The sequence below is a fragment of the Piliocolobus tephrosceles genome, chromosome 4, assembly GCF_002776525.5.
Source record: "Piliocolobus tephrosceles isolate RC106 chromosome 4, ASM277652v3, whole genome shotgun sequence".
Classification (NCBI taxonomy): domain Eukaryota; kingdom Metazoa; phylum Chordata; class Mammalia; order Primates; family Cercopithecidae; genus Piliocolobus; species Piliocolobus tephrosceles.
The window spans coordinates 170,262,002-170,281,947 of record NC_045437.1 but is presented as its reverse complement, the minus strand read 5'-3'; the positions used below and the strand labels follow the sequence as shown (position 1 = coordinate 170,281,947).

The following is a 19,946-nucleotide window of genomic DNA, read 5'->3' as shown; positions in this document are numbered from 1 at the left end:
TGCAAATATATAAACCAATAGTGTGTGTAATTTATTAAAACATTGTATTCTTTATTAGCATGCTGAGACTTTTGATAAAAATGTTTATTTCTGAAATATTAGCTTTGTAATGTTGAGGTTTTGATCCCCATGATCTTTAATTGTCTGTTATAAACCACATAACTGACTGAAAATTAAAATTCCTTAAGAATAGGCTAAGAAAAACAAAAAAAATTTAGATCGGGCTCGGTGCCTCATGTGTAATCCCAGCGCTTTGGGAGGCTGAAGTGGTTAGATCACCTGCGGTCAGGAGTTCAAGACCAGCCTGGCCAACATGGTGAAACTCCGTCTCTACTGAAAATACAAAAATTAGCCAGGCTTGATGGCTGGCTCCTGTAATCCCAGCTACTCAAGAAGCTGAGGCAGGAGAATCACTTGAACCTTGAACCTTGAACCTTGGAGGTAGAGGTTGCAGTGAGCTGAGATTACGTTACTGCACTCTCGCCTGGGCAATGAGTCTGTCTCAAAAAAAAAAAAAAAAGGAAAAAAAGAAAACAAACAAACAAAAAAACCCCCAAAACTTAAGAAGTTTTAGAGCCGTAAAGAAATTCAGACTTCATGTAATGTAGTCCCATTTTATAAATAAAAAAATGAGACCATAGAAGTTGATTAATTTGATCAGGATCTTTCTGAAGTTAGCTAAACATAGCTTGTCCACTTCCTATTTTTCTTTTAAAATATTATTTCTGAATTCTAATAAAAGTAAAATCCTCTTATTAAGAGCACTGAGGCTCTGAGTGATGTATATAAATATAAAGTAAGTATGAAAGACACATTGTATGAAGAAAACTGACTTATGTACAGAGTTTTAAAAAGTCATTTTTTTTGCACATATATTTTATAATCACTTTTCTCCTTGAGTTGTTTTTACAGAACTTTTAAAGTTAATTTTTTTGTTGTTGTTGTTAGGGTGGGAAGCTTCAGAGTACTCTCGTATTTGAGGAAATAGGACGCCGCCTAAAGGATGTTGGGCCTGAGGTGGTGAAGAAAGTAAATGCTGTATTTGAGTGGCATATAACCAAAGGCGGAAATATTGGGGCTAAGTGGAGTAAGTTATAGCCCTGATTTTATAATATTCTTAATTGTTAGTAAATAAAAATATCTTTTTAACAAAGACCTTTGAAGGTAGGTAAATCTTACCTTTTTAGGTAATTTTTTTTTCTTTTCCCGTGGGAATAAATAGGTTTGGGAATGTCCAAAGGGGTGTGTGTGTGTGTGTGTGATGTAGGGAATCAATTGAAATGAAAATACCTGTTTTAAGATTTCATTGTAACCCTTGAAAGTAGTTTAAACAGTCGTCTTGGCTACATGCATCTTTATCAAATTCATCAAGTCAAAAGGAAGTATTTTTAAGTCATGATGTTTGACAGTTATAAAGTTATTTTCTTCATACCAAAATAATAATTTGGATTATCTTAATTATCAATATAAAATCACTATTTTCTAGATATATACAGATTGTAGTCAGAGGTGTTTGTTTAGTATCTAGTCTAGGGAAATTATCTATTAGAGTGCCGTGCACCCACTATAAAACATCTTGCTGCAGAGAGAAAGCAGTCATATTTCTTTTCACTTGTGGAGGTCCAAGGGGACCCTGGTACCATTTTGTGAAGAAAGAGAAATTAGAGGATAAAAAGAATAAAGAAAAAATATTCTATCAGATCTTTTGCATCTGCCGTGTAACTCACATCCTTAATCATGGCACAAACTTTTATTTATAGAATATTCTGACCTCACCTTTATTTTCCTAGAGATTCTTCATTAGGTTGAAAACATGAAAAAGGATAGGAGGTAGAAGACTAAGTCCCTACATTCCCTTTTAACAGAGTCTGTTGCTTGTCACAGTTATCTTACTGTATTATGGTCATTTGTAATTGTATGTTTTCTCTTATTTGACTTTGGACTTAACCCTGAGAAATGGCTGCAGTTTGTTTATGTCTAGCTTCTAGTATGGTCAATAACACATAATAACTAGCCTGACTCTGTATTTGTTGAATGAGTGTTAAAAGCCATGTAGAAAGCATAGTTTTAAAAAATAGTATGGCTGCCTTTTAAAAAAGGGTTCTGAAACTGATGCTTTACCTTTTATTAAAATAATGCATTTATTGTGTGGATAGTGATGTTTATTTTTTATATAGTGTGAGTGAAATATGTAAGTATATGATACCAACGAGATATTTCATAAGTAACAAACATATTTTATAGTATTTATTGCTATTAATTTCTAAACCCAGCCAGGAGTTATTGTAGTAAACTCTTCGAATCCTATTTTATTGTTCTAAGCAACAGTAAAAATTCAGAGAAAATGAAAGATGACATAAAGGCATAAGGAAGATAAAGAATCAGAGGATTTATGTGGCCTACAGAATAGTCTGCTCCTGAAAATTAAAACATTAGGTACTCTTATCTGAAACTCCAGAAACCAGAAAGCTCTAAAAATGAACAGTTTTTTTCTCACGATTCACTGGTGGTGAAGCCTGACTTGAACTTACATGATGCTATCAATTGTCTTTAACTCACCTAGTGTGAGTTAGACAAGTATAGAAGTAATATACTTGTTTATAGATTGTTGCACTGTTGGGGGCCATTTGTAATATGGAATACATGTTTTATGTATTATATTTCCTTCCTGAAATCTGATTCCAAATTCCAAAACACATCAGCCTGAAGCAGTTCATTCAGATAAGGAATTGTGGACCTGTACATGTATATAAATAATTCTTGTAGAACACAAGTGTTAAGAGACATGGAAAAGGGTGCTCTCTGCTTTCAGAGAATGGGAGGATTGGTTCATTCAATGAACATTTGAGTATTTATATGCCAAGTTCTCTGCTAGGTGGAGACTACAAATATGAATAGACAAGATGCCTTTTATTTTTTTTTAAATCCATAGGAATAATTATTTAGAGGCAGTGTGTCAGGAAAGCTGAAATACTGGAGTTGAGGAAACAAAGGTTGTTGCACTGCAGAGTAAAAGGAAGGAAGACCTCAATTAAGGAAGTGGTAATAATGAAGAGGAGAGGGCCTATATAGAACTATTGCTAAGATTGAATTGGCTAACTTAGCTACTGATTATGTCTAAAAAACAAGAGGAATGAGAAAGAGTCAAAACTAATGCTGTGGCTTTGAGCCTGTGTGCTTGAGGATGTTGGCTGCATTACTAGAAGTATGAAACAGGTAGAGGAGGAAGGCTTGGGAGAGAAGAAGATAAATTGTGGTACCCACACTGTACCTGGACAAGATTGTGCAGACTGTGGGTCTGGAATTTAGGAGTAACTTCATAGCTGGAGGCAGAGAGTTGGAAAGCATATTTAAGGAATTAGTAGTTGGAATGAAGAACGTTAACTTCATGCACCATCTTGCTTCATGACGTGGGAAGAAAATGGAAGGAAAATCTTTGTTGGTCCTGCTGTTCCTGTTCATTTTATGGAATAATGGTTCTAAAATTTCCATTTGTCTGTAAACAAAATGAATGTCCTAGAATTTGGCCCACAGGTTTTAAATATGCAATTTATTGGTATTCTAGGCACAGACAATCCTATACTTTCAAATAGAAATCTATTGTTTGAATGTATCCAATACCTGTAAAATAATATTACTGAAACTTTTTACAAAGATTTATTTCCATGTGCTGAATACAATGTTGCTGAGCAAAATCTGTTTTGTTTTCTTTAGGATGATACATTTAAGCTGGTTGGCTTTGAGCAGTTTGGTGGTTTTCCTCCTGAATTTAAATTTGGTTTCCTTTCACATGTTTGTAATCATATCCATTATAGGAGCATAAGAGGAATTTACATTTAGATAGCAAGATGGTACAAATACTATGGATTTTTGTTTGAATATTATTTGTTAAATAATAAAATGAGCCGAGTTTTAAAAGATATGTACTATAATTAATTGTGTAAAGTCTGCAGGTCTTCATGTACTGTATGTGTACTATATGACGATGTGACTGGATGAGGATGTTCTTTGACTCTTAGAGGTTATCTATTTTGAATCTTAGACATTTGCCACAATATGTAAGAATTTACAGAGGTTTGGGAATGGGCATTCTTTTGATACCAGAATAGTTAATTCTTGAGGATACCATGTGATCATTAAAACCTCTGAGCTCCTGGGTTGGTGCTCATCTTCTAGCAGTCAAACCAGATTGCCGCTTAGGAGTCTCAACTTGGATATGAAATAAATCTCAAGGGTGTTGGTTCCAAACATTGGATTTGGATTGAAATGAGTGTCTCATGCATTTATAGAAAAGTCTTGAAAGATTTTCCTTGAAAACAAATATGCTCTTCAGTTAGGAACAGGGGCCTGTTGGAGGCATATCTGCCTCAGGGGTCACCATTCCCAAAGCAACAGTGACTGATGCTTCTCTTACCAGCAGCAGCTCCTGACTGCATGCTCATGTACATTTATCTTCAAAAGTACACACAAATGCAAAAAATCATTTAAAACAATTCTGACTTTCTATCTTCTATGTGTTATTCTTCTTAATAACATCATTTTGTAATTTTTTTATTTGAAACAATTTCAGAATTATAGAAAAGTTGCAAAAATAGTAGAGAACTTTTGTCTGTCTTTCATCCAGTTTCCTCAAATTGTTAAAATTTGTATCCCATCTTCTTTACTGTTTTTTTCTATCATATGTGTTTTTTTCTTCTGAAGCATTTAAGAGTAACTTGCAGACATGATGTCCTTGTATGCCTAAGAGACTATTCTACTGGCATTTTTTAAGAACAAAGACATTCTCTTATCTATTCACACAACAAAGATCAATATCAGGAGATTAACATTGATGCAGTAATATTAGCTAATCTACAGATCTGGTTAATATTTCAACAATTGTCCCAATAATGTCCTTTATTGCAAAACAATAATTATTATTCATTATTAAAATGAAGGAAGAAAAAGAATTGATCAGTGTCCAATCTGGGATTATACATTACATTTGGTTCTTAGGTCTCTAGTCTGCTTTAATCTGGATGAGTTCCTCAGTCTTTGCTCTTCCTGATTTTGAGGTATTTGAAGACTGGAGACCAATTACTTTATAGCATGCTTCTTGGTTTGTTTTTAGTTGATGCTTTTTTCATGATTAGTTTTAGTTTATGAACTTTTGGCAGAAATAACACAAAACTAGTATGCTCTTGGTGTGATTTTTTAAAAATCTTAATTTTTAACCTGAGTTTTTTTCTTTGTATTTGTTACTATTAATATATATTATATATATATTTTTGGGGGGATTACACATCCTTCTTTCATGTGCTTTTCCATTTAACAAATAACTCCTAAGTATTTTCTCTTGAAGGAAGTACAGGGGATACAAAGAGAAAACAATGTTTGTGCCAGCAAAGACCTTCTAATATTAAGGGAAGGTGGCATAAACAAAAACAGTTCCTTCTTTCTCTTGTAGTAGCCCTTTGTGGTTGGTAAAGTATACATCCTAATAGGATCCTCAGGGGTCTCCGAGTTTTCAGATGCCATATTCTCATCTGTTACCTCACCCCTCCCTCACTGAATGCTGTAAAGTATGACTGAAATTGTTATGGACTCTTTCAGAAGCTTGGTTATTACATAAATACAGAGCTAAATATCAACAGTAAGATGCCTATGATGAATTCTGACACTAAGAGAAAATGAATACAGTCCATTTCTTCACTTCTGCAATAAGTTTAGCTGTGATCTTATAAGTGTCTGTAAACTCAAGGTGATGGTGGTGGCCATGGCCTGAGCCACTACAGAACTGGAAGTTCCACTTCTTTACCTTGAATTTCTGTATTCCTGTATTTCTCTATTTTGCTTTTTTCTAAATGACAGATAATGTATAATCAAGAGAATAGTGTAGAATAAGTGCCACATTAATGTGGAAACTATAGAAATGTCTGCATTTTACTTGGTTTATTTTACCCTCATTTTGTGGAGAGAAACAGATACACATTGTTTTCTTCCTATTTTTCCCAGCTATTGACCTGAAGAGTGGTTCTGGAAAAGTGTACCAAGGCCCTGCAAAAGGTGCTGCTGATACAACAATCATACTTTCAGATGAAGATTTCATGGAGGTGGTCCTGGGCAAGCTTGACCCTCAGAAGGTAATGTTCTCAAATGTTCATTTATTCATTGTGTTATTGTTTCCTCTTTGACAATTGCAGTTTTTAAGCTGACTCCCAAATTCTGATTAATAAGCCAGGTTTCTTACAACTCTGAAGATGACATAGTTGCTACTGATATTCTGGTTGACAGGTCATATATTTCTTTTTTAATGGAGTTTCAGCTGACACTTTTTAAGACTGAACCCACACCTATATTTTTTAATATGTTCTGTTATGTGTTCAAAGGTGAAAAACCATATGATATTAGTAGATACTACATAAAATTAGACATTCCCAATATATAAGATTAAGAAATCATTGAATATTGGAACTAGAAGGATATTTTAACATAATAGCCGATGTCTGTCTCAGGGTGAATCTTATAGGCATTTCAGTGGAAAACCATGATTAAATCAAGAGTGCCTTCTGTGACCATTATTTAGTTAATATTATTCTGAAACTTTTGGCCAATCCACAAATATAGAAAATTAAAGTAATTGATGTGGCAATTAGAATGGAGGAGAAGAATTTGTTATTTTCCATTTGTGATTATGTAGTTAGAAATCCCAAGGGAACTAACTTATTGATTCTTAGAATGAAGCAGTTCAAACAATGGCTGAGTGCGGTTATTTAAGAATAGCTTTCACATAGGAGTAATTGGAATAAATGAGGAAATATACGACTTTCCTGTAGAGAAAGACTAAAAGGAATTGTAAAGTAGTATAGTAGGTAAAAAGTAGTCTTTGGCATCAGATAAAATCTAAATTTGAATCTTGGTCCTGACATCCAAAAGCCTTAATTTTCTTATTTGTAAAATGAGTTTAATAATTACAGTGTTTACAAAGGCTTGTTATAAGAACTAAACCCAATAATATGTATGAAGAGCTATAGTGCTTCGCAGTGCAGTGAACCCTCTGTTAATTTCTTTCCAGGAATTTATTTAGTACCTACTCTGATTCAGGTTCTAGGTATCGGCTGAATTAAGACAAAACCCTACTGTATGGAGCTTCCTTTTAGTGTACTAATGCAAAAGAAATAAAATTTCAAGTTAGGGAAAAATAAGGCTGAGTACAGTGTTAAAGCAATGACTGGCAAACTTTTTCTGTAAAGGGTTACATAGTAAATATTTCAGGCTTTGTGGGCAAGATGGTCTCTGTTGCAGCTCTTCAGCTTTGCCATTGTAGCCTTAAAGTAGCCATGCAGAATATGTAAACAATGGAGTGTGACTGTGTTACAATAAAACTTTACAGAAGCACACAGCCGACTAGATCTGGTTCTCCAGCTGTTGTTTGCCAACCCTTGAGTTGGACTGTGACAGGACAGGGGAACTATGTTAAATTGGGTTGTTTAAAATACCTTCTGGGGGTTTTCTAAGGTACCTGAAATACCTGATAGAGACTTGAACGGAGTATCAGAATGAGTCATCAGGCTAAGGAAACTACCAGTACAAAGGCCTGCAGGCGAGGAATTTGGCTCCACTTGATCTTCTCTGAGCTCCATAGTGATAGAACCACCCCTCTGCTTGACCAGTCGGATGAGAAACTTACTGGCATGTCAAACTTTCCGTGACCAAAATAGAACTTGTGATTTATTTTTCTCCCCCCGTCTCTTCCTTCTTAATCAGTGGCACCATCATCTATTTACCCAAATTAATAAGCCCAGAAATGTAAAAATTATCTTAGATTCCTTCTGCCCTTCTGTATCCTTTTCATCCTTACTTCTGCCTGATCTTTCTCCAAAATATATCTTGAATTCATCTTCTCTTCCTCTCTAGAGATATCACCGTGATACCAGCCTCTGTCATCTCTCAGCTGTCTTACTTCCTCCAGTCTTGTCTCTCCCATTCAGTCTGTTGTTCTCAACTCAGGAGCCAGAGTAATCCTTTAAAAATGTAAATCAGATGAGATTATTTATGTTAGTCATTTCTACTACTTTCATTAATTACTGGTTCATATTTATCATCCCACTTGATAAAAATCTCCAAGATTTCCTTTTGCATGTGTATGAAATCCAAACTAGCTGGTACCGTGTCGTATATGATGTTTCTTTCCCTTGCTCCTTTTTCCGGCTGCATCCCATGCCACTTGCCTCGCCACCTATAATGCTAATTCTAGTTATTTTATTGTTATTTTGTCCTTCCTCAGTTCCTTCCCGTCTGCTTTTACTCCTTCAATGTCTATGCATTTGCCTTTTCTGGAATTTCTCCCCCTAGCTGTTTGCATGGCTGGCTTCATTTCAACCAAAGTATATTCTTCCTGTTACATTCTGATAACAACCTGTTTTCTTCTTCATTGCATTTATAATAGGCTTTAATTATTTGTTTACATTTTACTTTTTGACTCCCCTAGTTTAATGTTAGCTCTGTGAGAACAGGGACAGATATTCAGCGTAGCCTAGAATATTGCCTAGTATACTGTAGACATTCAGTTACTACTCAGGTAGATTAAAGAAAATATAGAAGTAAGGAATGAAAGCTCATTATCAGTAGTTTAGGCTATATAGAAATTAGAAACTTCTGCATGTCAGACTCTATAGTATATTTCCATAAATCGAGGGAAAAAAAATAAAACGATGATACATAGTGTAATTCCAAAAATTCTGGAAAGCACTACAATCTCAATAGAAAAAGTGAACAAAAGTCCATCAATGACAGACTGGATTAAGAAAATGTGGCACATATACACCATGGAATACTATGCAGCCATAAAAAAGGATGAGTTCATGTCCTTTGTAGGGACATGGATGCAGCTAGAAACCATCATTCTGAGCAAACTTTTGCAAGGACAGAAAACCAAACACTGCATGTTCTCACTCATAGGTGGGAATTGAACAATGAGAACACTTGGACACAGGGTGGGGAGTATCACACACCAGGGCCTGTCTTGGGGGATAGGGAGGGGGGAGGGATAGCATTAGGAGATATACCTAATGTAAATGACGAGTTAATGGGTGCAGCACACCAACATGGCACATGTACACATATGTAACAAACCTGTGTATTGTGCACATGTACCATAGAACTTAAAGTATAATAATAATAATAAAAAGAAAAAGTGGACAAAAGGTATGGAACAGTAATTAATGAAATAAATAGAAATGACTAACATACAAAAGAAAAAAAATTTTTCCCAGTATCCAAAAATACAATTTAAAGCATGTTATTTTTGCCTCATGTTTTCAAAGTGTAAGAAAATAGTATTTTTAAGGTTAGGATAAGATAATTTACATGGAGCTGGAGGGAATATAAAATTGGTATAGGCCAGGAACAATGTCTGGTGCCTGTAGTTCCAGCACTTTGGGACGCCAAGGCAGGAGGATTGCTTGAGTCCAGGAGTTTGAGTCTGGGCAACATAGTGAGATCCTGTCTCTACCAAAAAAAAAAAAAAAAAAAAAAATTAGCCTGGTGTGGTGGCACACACCTGTGGTCCCAGCTACTTGAGAGTCTGAGGTGGGAGGATCACTTGAGCCCAGGAGGTTTAGGCTGCAGTGAGCGTGATCATGCAGTTGTGGCCTGGGTGACAGAGCAAGACCCTGTCTCAATCAATTAATCAATAGTTGGCATAGCCTTTCTGGAAAGCAACAGTGATTCCAGACTTTCTTCCTTAATGGCGGTTTATAGTCGACTACTTTTTGCATTGCGCTCCCAGGCCAAACCATATACCTGACAGTTTCATTTATGAAGTAGTTCAAAACAATTAGTTTTTTGTGTTCAACCAGTATGACGTATTTTCCTTCCAAATTAACAGCATTCCAAAGTGCCCCTGAGAGAGTTTGCTGTGGTGTCTGGTGCATGGCAGTGCAGAGTTTGGAAACTGGCAATGTGGATGTATCGTTAAGAGCTTTAAGAAATAAGAAAATAGATAGGAGGAAAGATTTATGTACAAAATTCTTCTGCTCAAAAATGTTCAAAATGGATATTTTTACTTCAAGTAATTAGGTGTTCTTGTTTTAGGTTGTAAATCTCTTTCAGAGTTTAGTACCTAGCAGGCAGGCCTAAGTACTGACTCCTTCCCTGCACGAGTTGCAGACCATCGTTTTGTTTGTTTGTTTTTTGTAACTGCATAGTGAAAGAAATCTTAGTTTTGAAATTCTGGTCTCCTGTTTGAATGAATTTCATTGTGACTGAATGAGCTCTCTCTTACTATTTCTGGAATAAAAAGTTGTTGCCTTTTCTCCAGTTTACAAGGGGTTTGCTTCTGAGACTAAGTGGTGCTAGTTAACAAGTATTGTTAACAAGCATTGCTGAGCAAAGAACACTTGAGTTTAAGCCCTGGCTCTACTTCTTGCTCGCTCTGTAGACTTGAGCAGGTTATTTAATAAGCGCTCTGAAATTCAGTTTCTCATCTGTCAACCGGGGTAAGAACTGCTGATGTGCCCACTTCAAGTTGACAGCTGTGATTCTTAAGTGAGATTATATTTGTGGAGTTGCTTTGTAATGCTGAGTGTGTATAGGTATCACTATTTTTTCCATTTAGCTAGAAATCTAGAGGCTTTTTCACTTCATATTTTATGTAAGCTGTAAAAACTATGATTGATTATTTTTTATTTTACTGATAAGGAATTTGCACTGAAGGAGAACTTAAGGAACTTGCACCAGTTTCTATATCAGGTTAGATACAGAACTGCTACAGGAGCCCTTCGTTTTTTAACACACAAGCTTTTGCTTCGTAATAATCGTGAATTAATACTCTCTTATCAAGTCAAACTAAACTACGCACTGTACACATTATTTTATTTAACGCACACAATGGAGTTGTGTTATTTAAGTACTGTTGTGATGCGCTTTATGGATGAGGAGATTGATGCTCAGAGAGGCCACGTATCTAAGCATTTTCTCAAGCTCACCTTGCTATTAAGGGGCAGAGCCTGGAATTTAACTTAGGCATTCTGATGCTATAGCCGTGATCTGTTTACTATTGTGTTATATTCTCTAATTTGTCATTTCGTGGCTTTCTAGTTCATGAAACTGTAGTAAATATTTTAAATCTGCTTTTAAAAGTTCTGAATTGAATATTTTTATTAGGAATACAGTGTAGCCTTTTATTAATATGGTCTCACCTTCACATGTAAGAGCCTAAAGTAAAGCCAGAAACGTAGGTTGAAACAGAACTCCCAGATCCGTGAATTCAGATAAATTATTGTAGAGTTTTCTAAAATACACAGGAGTCATTTTTTCTTTTTTAGATATCTAAAAAGTATGTGCTATCTATAGTTATTAAATTGTCATTGCTAAATAAAAGTTGCCTTTGTTGTCCAGAATTATTAACTAAATTGTATTCAGCCTGAATAATGATCTTAAAAAAAAAAAAAACTATAACTTGGTAACAGTTGGCACTCTTTTTCCATCCTCTCCTTGCAGGCATTCTTTAGTGGCAGACTGAAGGCCAGAGGGAACATCATGCTGAGCCAGAAACTTCAGATGATTCTTAAAGACTATGCCAAGCTCTGAAGGGCACACTACACTATTAATAAACATGGAATAATTAAATACTCTCTTCACCCAAATATGCTTGATTGTTCTGCAAAAGTGATTAGAGCTAAGATGCAGGGGAAATTGCCTAACATTTTCAGATATCAGATCACTGCAGATTTTCATTTTCTACTAATTTTTCATGTATCATTATTTTTACAAGGAACTATATATAAGCTAGCACATAATTATCCTTCTGTTCTTAGATCCGTATCTTCACAATAAAAAAATTTCACCTAAGTCCAGTTTCCTTAGAATTTGCGATAGCATTGATAAGTTGAAAGGAAAATTAAATCAATAAAAGCCTTTGATACCTTTTTTTTGTGATATTCTATTTTTTTATTTATTGATACCCGAGTTTTTATGTGAATTTGCATATTTTTCACACTTTGTTCTGATAGTATTTTTCACACTTTGTTCTGATAGTATTCTGTTTTAAAGCAAGAGAAAAGTCTTTGTGCTCCCAAATAGTTTTCTTTCTTCTCCCCTCCCCTTTGCTGGAAATTCTTTACTACATATAATGTTTATACATCTACCAAGTATAGCTTTCTTGAATAATCAGCAGTCTCAAATCAAAAAGATGGTCACTAGCAAGTACTGCCACGTCACTGTTTTCCTCAGCATTTAGCTCTGATGAAGTGTCCTGGGAGATGCTCCTTGGGTAAGTTGGCTGCGGAGGTGAGCAGCAGCAAGTGGGATGCAAAGGTCAGGGTTGGAGTAAATTTCAATCATGTAACACAGCTGAGGAGAATATGTGTGGGTGGCTAGTACGGGCTGAGTATCCCAGGAAGCCGACTTTGAGATAGAGATTCATGTGCAGGAAGTTGACTTGGGAGGTGCTTTTAGGAATAGTACCTGCCAGGAGGAGCAACGGAAGCAGAGCTGGGCGGACGGAGACATTAGGCTGTGGTTGCAGTTACCATAAGGCCTGGACTGATCTTTTAGGGTAGCTCTGAAGCTGGGATGACCATTCAGAATTGTCCTGAGGCAACTGGTCATTGTTATGACCTGCTCTGCAGTGGGGCCATGACCTTGATCAAAGCGGCAGAGCAATTTCTGGAGTTGGCTTGCCCAGCAGTTGGGGGAATATGTCTTTTATTTTTTTTTTTCCTTAAAACTTTCAAGTTCAGGGCTACATATGCAGGATGTGCTGGTTTGTTACATAGGTAAACATGTGACATGGTGGTTTGCTGCACAGCTCATACCATCACCTAGGTATTAAGCCCAGCATCCATTAGCTATTCTTCCTGATGCGCTCCCTCCTTCCACCTTCACCCCCACAACAGGCCCCGGTGTGAGTTGTTCCCCACCATGTGTCCATGTGTTCTCATCATTCAGCTCCCTCTTATAAGTGAGAACATGCAGTGTTTGGTTTTCTGTTCCTGCATTAGTTTGCTAAGGATAATGACCTCCAGCTCCATCCATGTCCCTGCAAAGGATATGATCTCATTCTTTTTTTAAGGCTGCAAAGTATTCCATTGTATATAGCAACCACATTTTCCTTACCCAGTCCATCACTGACGGGCATTTGGGTTGATTCCATGTCTTTGCTATTGTGAATAGTGCTGCAGTGAACATTTGTGTGCATGGACCTTTATAATAGAATGATTTATATTCCTTTAGGTAAATACCCAGTAATGGGATTGCTGGGTCAAATGGCCTTTAAGTCTTTGGGGAATTAGCACACTGTCTTCCACTATGGTTGAATTAATTTACAGTCCCCCCAATAGTGTAAAAGCGTTCTTATTTATTCATAGCCTTGCCAGCATCTATTGTTTCTTGACTTTTTAATAATTGCCATTCTGACTGGCATGAGTTGGTATCTCATTGTGGTTTTGATTTGCATTTCTCTAATGATCAGTGATGTTGAACTTTTTTTCATGTTTCTTGGCCACATGTATGTCTTCTTTTGAGAAGTGTGTGTTCATGTCCTTTGCCCACTTTTTAATGCATTGTTTTTTTCCTGTACATTTGTTTAGGTTCCTTGTAGACTCTGGATATTAGACCTTTGTCAGATGTATAGATTGCAAAAATTTTCTCCCATTCTGTAGGTTGTCTGTTCACTCTTATGATAGTTTCTTTTGCTGTGCAGATGCTCTTTAGTTTAATTAGATCCCATTTGCCAATTGTTGCTTTTGTTGCAATTGCTTTTGGTGTTTTCATCATGAAATCTTTGCCCATGCCTGTGCCCTGAATGGTATTGCCTAGATTTTCTCTAGGGTTTATAGTTTCAGGTTTTTACATTTAAGTCTTCAACCCATCTTGAGTTAGTTTTTGTGTAAGGTGTAAGAAAGGGGTCCAGTTTCAATTTTCTGCATGTGGCTAACTAGCACTTGCAGCATCATTTATTAAGCCTATTAGAGAATCTTTTTTCTATTGCTTGTTTTTGTCAACTTTGATAAAGATCAGATGGTTGTAGGTGTGCAGTCTTATTTCTGAGTTCTCTGTTTAGTTACATTGCTCGGTGTGTCTGTTTTGTACCAGTATCATACTGCGGAGTATGTCTTTCAATCCTGAACGGGCTTTGTAGAACTCAGCACACTTTATTTGAGGAAACAAGAATGTAAATTCAGGGATCAGGGAAGGTTTCAGAAATTTCGAATTGCGATACTTAGAACAGTGATGGAACAGTAGAAGACTGTTGCTGATTTTAATGAGTGAACAGGATAAGTAGAAGGCGTAGAAAGAAATTATATTTTTGGCCATTATGGCTTTGTCTCATGAACTGTATAGTATTTTTAAATTTAATTCAGAGTGATCTGTTGTTATGCCAATTGAATTAAAAAGAACAATGGCAGTGTTTTTAATGTTGGTCTATTGTACTAAATAGTTGTTTCTGTTGAGCTTGGGAAAGCTTTAGTGTCCAATAGAAATAGCATATTAAAATTAATGCCACCGTATATTATTCAAAGTGTTGATTATATACCCTAGATACCTAAAACTTAAGGAAGTTATGTTTTAATTTTCTTACAGATCTCTGTCAATATTAATGGTCAGAGAACTACTCATATCCAGATTTGGCAACTTATTAGTCATGCTCTTTAACCCTTCTGTAATACTTAATATTGTCAAATGCCCCATCCTCCTTAATTCTTCTTACCTTTCAGTGAGAAATATATTAACTTCTTAATGAACCTGCTAATCTGACTTCTACTTGTCTCTTTTGTTTTCCTTTGACTACCAGTGAAGTTCATTTTGAGAGGCAGTTTCCCAGGTTTTTACTGGGATCTTGTTCACATGGGCTCCTCTCCCTGAGCACATCCCCAGATTCCAGACTCAGGAGGAAAGCAGGTGTTTAGCATAAACCACATTGTTTGTACAAACATGGCACAGAGAGCCACTCAGTGAGGAAATGGTGGGAAGCTTCCCAAAATTTAAGTTCCCAGATACCAGCCAGGGGTCAACCTCAGAAGCATATCTTTCTAAGGGCAGCAGGCTCAAGGTCTGCTTTGTTAGCTCTTTTTCTACACTGATAGGATCAGCCCCAACCAAGCCTCATTGCCTAAGAGCAAATCAGGTGTGATAGCAGGAAATTTGGAGGTCTGAAAAGCCAAATCCCAAATATCCACCCCACAGGTTCTTTAGCTCTCTTAATTTGCTTCTTTACCTTAACGTCAGGTAAACTATATATCCCTAAGCCTTCCAAGTGTTGCCTGTGTGAGACTGAGCTCAATCGATCCTAGTGGAATAATCTCTGACTTCTCACAGAACTTTGCATATATTTTAAAGCAAACAATAAGAAAGTTGATTTTTTTTCTCCATTGGGAATAAATAGATTTGAATAGTATTACCCCAGCATTTTAACTTTGCTTGATAGGTCAACAAATAAAGCAGAAAAACTATGATAATCCAGTTCCACTGAGAAATTCTGAAGTTCAGAAACTTCAAAAGCTGACAGTTATGGAAAGCGATTTTCTGAAGAGAAGAACACATTTTAGGTCAATGTGGACTAAGCTATTTTTATGAGGGGAGAGGAGAGAAAATAACCTATTTTTACAATGCATAAATAGGCAAAATACAGAAATTGCAAGCCTTAGCTAAAAATGAGTCTAGATTTATATTACATGTATGCATAGTATATTAGCTGAAGTTGCCCAATTAAGTGATTTCTAGACATTAGGGTTAACATAGCTTAAAAAAAAAAAATAGATACCTGAGATTGCCGGGTGTTGAGGCACTAAAATTCAAAATTTAACCATGTAAGATGTGTTTGTAGCTTCACTCAAATCCATCTTTTAAGAAGCTTGGTTATATAACTTTTAAGCCCACAGCTCACAAGGATGGAAAAATAGTCAAGTAGAAAGAACCATGTGTTGTTGCAGGGAGCACTGGCTGGGGGGAGTTTTTGTAGGAAGCGTGGAAGAAGTCATAAAGTTAACCCAGAAAAAAGACTAAGAAGTATCATTTGAAGTGAAGTTGAACAGCTCTATACACCTTAATCTCTTGAAGTTACAGGAGTGTCAGTAAAGAACAATGATGGGTTAAATCAGTGGTCAGCATATATTTTCTGTAAAGGGCCACACAGTAAAGATTTTAGGCTTTATGGGCCACATTTGGTCTCTAGCATATTTCTTACAAAAAAAAAAAAAAAAACTCTAAAATTGAAAAAGCCATTCTTAGTTTGCTAGGTGGACAAAAAACAGGCTAGAAACTGGATTTGGTCTGCAGGGTGGGACCTGGATATGGGTGCTGACAGCCACTGGCTTTGAAAACAAAATTTTCGGCTGTCATCTTGATTTTTAAAAAAAAATTATTATTTTTTAAATTTTTGTAAATTATTTTATTCCATGATGATTTAGAGAGACTATCTTCAAACCAGTGCACGTATTTCATAAATAATATCTGGCCATTTTCTCACCAATTGAGTAATTTGTTCCACAATAAGCCACCTCACATCTTTCAGCAAGAAATACATTAAATTTAAATAGTAAAGACATTACATAATGGATAAGGACACAATTAAAATTTGCTTTAAATATTTCTTTTGGGGAGAAGACACCACACTTCTACTCAATGAATAGAAACATTTTTACAGTCCAGAGGTCTTTTATTTTTTTAACACCTACTATGCCGTGAATTCATAGGGAATAGGTTCCAGCAACTCAGGCTCCTTCCCATCGGTTCTCACACAGTGTGCTTCGCTGAGTGGAGCAGACTGGCGCTTCAGTTGAACCCAGGTACCTTTCTCTTTGGCTTCTTTCTTTTTCTGATTATTTTCCTTCATGCGTTTCAGGAAGCTATCTTGGCTCTTGGAGTGCTTAATGTGTTCGATACGCATATTAATTCTCTTGGCAAGAATCCTGCCCTTAAGTTGTTTGTTTACAATAAGGCCAACAGCATACCAGGTAATACTGTAGACTCTTCTAGTTTTGCCATGATAACACTTGTGGGGCATTCCGTTTGGAACAGTACCCATTCCCTTGATGTCTACAATGCCACCTTTCTTATAGGTTTGCCTATACGTGGCCAAAGGAAAAACTCTCTGTTTTCTAAAAGGCCTAGAGAACATATATCAGGCGCCTCTCCTCTTTGCCTTTGTGTTCATCATTTTGGTGAATTACTGGAAGATGGTGGTTCCGGCCGAAAGAACTGTCAGGAAAAAGATATATAAATAGACATGTACTAAAATCGGAGTCAGGGACTGTACTGAGTGATACAAGCATGCTGGAAAGCCTGAGTCAGCGATGGTGTTCAGGAACCCTAGCGTACTGACACATGAGGTTGTGTTCTAACTCATGTATTTATTAATATTCTAACACTCTATTACATGATTTATCTTTCTTGTGAGGTTTTTGCCATCAAAAAAGATAATACAATCTTTTTTGGCCATAGGGCTTTTTTCGCAGAGGGCTAGTCCCACTCCTAGTTCCTTCATGTATTTATTCTTCATCAAAACCTTTGCTGTCCATCAGGTGCCATCTTTCTTCCAGCTGCTGAACAGTGTCCATGGTGGGTGTTGGAAGGTGTGTGGAGTGAGCAGAGCAGGGTCCAGCGTGGGAAACATGCTGTGCCCTCTGACATGATGTTATGAGGAAAGAATAAAAGGGCAATGGCATGACAAGAATGTGGCTGTGTTCTCAGATGCTTCAGGATCTTTCCTGTGTGGACTCGGTCCCTGGATATGGTGCCTACCTTAGGGAGCTAGAGGCTGGGAAGAGGTCCAGCAGTCACCTGCATCTGCTACTGTTCTGTGTGGACACTTTGATCCTGATAGTTATTATATAGTTATTTCTTGTTTAATTAGGAGGCAAATATTTCAGTTTCATAGTAGACATGTTTGTGATCCCAAATATATAACCAACTAAAACATAATTGTTGGCCAAAATTTAAAAAAATCACTCCAGAAATGTGTAGCATGATGCAATTCATGTAGAAGTTTAAAAACATTATACTTTCTATGGCTATATTTACCTGCAATAAAGGGATAAAGCATGGACTGGAGAGGATCCACACCTACTTGATGAGAGTAGTTGCTTCTAGTGAATGAGCTTGTAGAAGTTATCAAAGATGATTTCAGTGTATCTGTAAGTTTTCATTTTCTTCATCTAAACTATATTCATTAATTTAACTTCTTTGCTATTTTATTTCTTACATTCTCTTTATTCCTGTTTCATTTGGCGTCTTTGTCCTTCTGTATCATGTAGACAGAAACCCTCTGCATCGTAATAATTTGATTATTTTTACTTCATTATCTATCACTTTAATAATGGTCAACAGGGGCCTGGCAGGGGGGCTGAGGTAACTCCCACCCTTCACCCTGATAAAACCTCAGCACATCTGAGAGCTCCCCCAGCCACTTTCATCAAGCCTGGGACCTCTGCCAACCATTGGGTATTACATCTACACACCTGCCTTAGTTACTACCAGTGCCTACCCAAGGACACCTCCCCTAATTGGCCTAAAGCCTGAATCATCAATTCAGAAAATAAAATACTGGGGAAAAAGTAAATAAATAAATAAACTGTATACCTTGAGATAATGAGATAAGCTTCAAGAGATCCCTGCCATTCCAACCCTATAGGAGACAGTGAATGTGCCCATGCACTAAGTATATAACTGCTACAACTAGCGTCTGGGAAAGCCAGTGCTCAAGACTCTCTGTAACTAAGGAATTCATACAGAGTGTTCACTCTTAAAAGCACAAAGAATCAAATTAGGCTAAAATAAACTATAAGCATTAAAGTCATATGCTTAAAAAAAACACAGTCCAGTCAAAAATAAATTCAAGAACAATTTGAAGAAATAGTCTACCCAAATGAGAAGGAACCAGAAAAGTAAATCTGGTAATATGACAAAACAGGGTTCTTTAACACCCCCCCAAAATATCACACTAGCTCCCCAGCAATGGATCCAAATCAAGAACAAATCTCTGAAATGCCAGATAAAGAATTCAGAAGTTGATTATTAAGCTACTCAAGGTGGTACCAGAAAAAGTTGAAAACAAGCATAAAGAAATTTTAAAAATCCAGGATATGAATGCAAAAGTTTCCAGAGAACTAGATATCATAAACAAAAACAATCAGAACTTCTGGAAATGAAAGACACTCTTAGGAATATACAAAATGCAGTAGAAAGTTTCAAAAATAGACTAGAACAAGTAGAAGAAGGAACGTCAGAGCTTGAAGACAAGGCTTTTGAATTAACCCAATCACACAAAGAAAAAAGAATTTTAAAATATGAACAAAGTCTCCCAAGAAATATGGGATTATGTAAAATGGCCAAACCTAAGAAAATCGGTATTTCTGAGGGAGAAGAGAAGTCTAAAAGTTTGGAAAACTAATTTGAGGGAATAATTGAGGAAAACATACTTGGCCTTGCTAGAGATCTAGTTATACAAATACAAAAAGCTCAAAGAACACCTGGGAAATTTACTGGAAAAAGATCATCACCAAAGTACATAGTCATCAGGTTATCGAAAGTTAAGACAAAGAATTTTAACAATTGTGAGACAAAAGCGTCAGATAACCTATACTGGAAAACCTGTCAGAATGACAACAGATTTCTCAGCAGAAACCTTATAAGCCAGAAGGGATTGGGGTCTTATCTTTAGCCTCATTAAAGAAAATAATTTTTGTCAAGAATTTTGTATCCAGCAAAACTAGGCTTCATAAATGAACAGAGGTAAAGTCTTTTTCAGACAAATGATGAGAGAATTTGCCACTATCAAACTTGCATTACAAGAAATGCTAAAAGAAGTTCTAAATCTGGAAACAAAAGCTTGAGATACACCAAAATAGAACCCCCTGAAAGCATAAATGTTATAGGGCCTATAAAACAATAACACAATTAAAAAAACAAAGTATTTAGGTAACAACACGATGAATAGAATAGCACCTCACATTTCAATATTAACA

At 36.3% G+C, this 19,946-nt stretch overlaps 1 protein-coding gene across 1 annotated transcript in view; it reads left to right on the top strand.

Annotated features, from left to right (window-relative positions):
* Window positions 1–11,910, top strand: part of HSD17B4 (hydroxysteroid 17-beta dehydrogenase 4) — an 89,965-nt gene extending 78,055 nt beyond the window's left edge. The window contains exons 22-24 of the mRNA XM_023197323.2: window positions 949–1,087; window positions 5,995–6,122; window positions 11,482–11,910. Coding sequence (XP_023053091.1) covers window positions 949–1,087; window positions 5,995–6,122; window positions 11,482–11,571 — 357 coding nt within the window. The 3' untranslated portion in view covers window positions 11,572–11,910. The remainder of the gene's footprint in view (window positions 1–948; window positions 1,088–5,994; window positions 6,123–11,481) is intronic.
* Window positions 11,911–19,946: the final 8,036 nt, after the last annotated feature.